Source organism: Pseudomyrmex gracilis, unplaced genomic scaffold (genome assembly GCF_002006095.1).
Source record: "Pseudomyrmex gracilis isolate BER0280 unplaced genomic scaffold, ASM200609v1 scaffold_136, whole genome shotgun sequence".
Lineage (NCBI taxonomy): Eukaryota > Metazoa > Arthropoda > Insecta > Hymenoptera > Formicidae > Pseudomyrmex > Pseudomyrmex gracilis.
Window position 1 is genome coordinate 389638 of NW_018020720.1, and position 2250 is coordinate 391887.

The 2250-nt window shown below is 29.4% G+C and overlaps 1 protein-coding gene across 1 annotated transcript; it reads right to left on the reverse strand.

Annotated features, from left to right (window-relative positions):
• Positions 1 to 835: 835 nt before the first annotated feature.
• LOC109856856 (serendipity locus protein H-1-like) lies at positions 836 to 1544 on the reverse strand. Its single transcript, XM_020432559.1, has 3 exons — positions 1344 to 1544; positions 1085 to 1252; positions 836 to 1000 (listed from the first exon to the last, which is right to left on the reverse strand). Exons 1-3 carry the CDS (start codon positions 1407 to 1409, stop codon positions 836 to 838), a joined length of 399 nt encoding a protein of 132 aa, XP_020288148.1. The 5' UTR covers positions 1410 to 1544.
• Between the last annotated feature and the right edge of the window lie 706 nt (positions 1545 to 2250).

The following is a 2250-nucleotide window of genomic DNA, read 5'->3' on the forward strand; positions in this document are numbered from 1 at the left end:
GAAAGTGTTTAGTTTACATCTTACGTAGAAACAACTTTTTTTTTATATATACAACTTTCATATATATATATATACGTAGTTTTCCGCACAACATCCCGCGATCGGCTCGGATGACCGTAAATATATTTCTTAGTTTAGTAACTTATCGAGCTTCAATAGGATTTAATTGTTAAAACTTTTTTTCTACAAATTATAAAATTTACAAAATAATTACGACCAAGTGTCTTGTGAAAGGTGATTGCACGGAGCGCGAGTTCGATTCTCGATCAAAATGTTTTCTTTGCACTTAAATTTTAAATTATATAAGCGGAAAAAAATACGTTTGTTTTATGAGATGCATAAAATAAGAATGTGATGTAGATTTTCGAATTGATTCGCTTTTTAATTTGCAGTACTTTACACGTTAAAAAGTAATTAGCACGTACATTCGTTATGTAGCTCTTAATGGCCGTATTTTATTCTTTTATTATATATTTGCACAAATTTATATTATATTACATAATAACTGCGCGCAATAACCCCGTGTGGATTGGGAAATTGTAAAAATGAACTGTTCAACTATTTTCAATGGTATTAAAGTGTGTTTAAACTTTAATCAAATATTTATAACTATATACAATAATAGAGTAGACAGTATAGGTTGTGTTGAAGATGAATCACAATGTTTCAAGTCTAATAATAACAAAGTTACAATAATTCGTGCTTGAGTACGCACAATTTCCCCACAGTTTCCCTAATTGTTACAATTTCACTATTCTTACACACACACCGTTATTATTAATATATTAATTCTATAAACTTTATTTCATTTTTTTTCTAACGTACGTCGCAAAATTTATTTAAAATGCTTCTGTTTGTGATGATCTATCAGATGACCAAATGTGAGATATTTTGTTTTAGACTTACATATATCACATCTAAACATGTTTGACGTCATACATTTGTGAACATTTTCATGACATTTGTATTCGTATTGTGAATACAAATCTTTATCACATATCTTAATAAAATGAGACAGTAAAGATTATTAACACGCTATATATTATTTTGCTACTTGGTTTCATACATATTTTAAAAAACTTACCACGCAATAGTTGCCGATATAGAGATGCATTTTTGTCACATGCTTTTTTAGACACTGAAGAAAGTAAGATGTGTATTCACATTTATTACACGCGTATGTAGTTTTTGTATGACAATTATAATAATGTTGTATCATGGATATTTCATTTTCGCAAACGGCATCACACATCTGAAGAAGAATTATATATACATACACCTGTGATCTTAAAAATCGATTTATATTTTGTTTAAAAATAGTTTTAGTAGAGAAAACATCTTACTATGCATTGATACTGCCTGTCATTACTTGTAGGTTCATCCATCATGTCAGTACTTGTGGATGTCATTTCTGCTTTATATCACGACGATAAAAAAACACAATGTAACGTTACTGTGTAATCGATTTAATGTTTGTTGCACTTTCCTTAAAAATTATCTATATTTCTGTTATAGAAAATCTTGTGCCGAGAGATAGAAAATCAAAGTGTAGCTATGTGAAGTCAAATAGCAACTGAGAATTCGAATTTGACATTGCTGTGAAAGCAAAGTAACACGTAAACAAGAGACGTAATTGAGCGATCATATTTATATTTTCACACGAGCCGTATAACATTGACGTGCGTTATGAATTTGAAATATTGTAACAGAAATGTGTTGTCACACTCTTATACTTTTTCTAAAATTTATTACAATTATGTATTTTGTATGTATGTTATAAAGACTGTATTTTAATATGTTTAATCCTTTTCGCGATTGAATAATTTAATATAATAATGTGCATTTAATTTCCGTGTTAAATAAACCGTAAGTCTAAAGCAGTGCGCGCGGATGTAGTTACACATTTCTTCGATTTCTTAAGAGCTACGTTTCTTGCTTTCTTTTTAATGTCCACATCTCAGTGACAGTCCGTAAAACTGTAAGTCCGTACTTTATCATCGGTAATATAATGCTCAGATACGATGCTGCTTTCGAATCGGAACTACCCGTCGGCAATAGTATTCACTTAAATGAAAACGTGGAAAACTATTGTTACACGATAAGAATGTAATATACATGCACATTCTGAATTACACAATTAACGTCAATTGTAAAAAAATGTAATTAGAAAAAATATTCTATTACAAATGTTTAAATATGTACATAATATTACGGTACTTTTGAAATAGCTACAGTGCTCACTGAACTTTT

Excerpts from the sequence above, each read along its gene's own strand:
- LOC109856856 (XM_020432559.1), bottom strand. The coding sequence starts at position 1,409 with ATGACATCCACAAGTACTGACATGATGGATGAACCTACAAGTAATGAC. Across the intron at positions 1,253-1,343 it reads ACAGGCAGTATCAATGCATA|ATGTGTGATGCCGTTTGCGA; the intron begins GTAAGATGTTTT and ends ATTCTTCTTCAG. Across the intron at positions 1,001-1,084 it reads ATATCGGCAACTATTGCGTG|ATATGTGATAAAGATTTGTA; the intron begins GTAAGTTTTTTA and ends CATTTTATTAAG.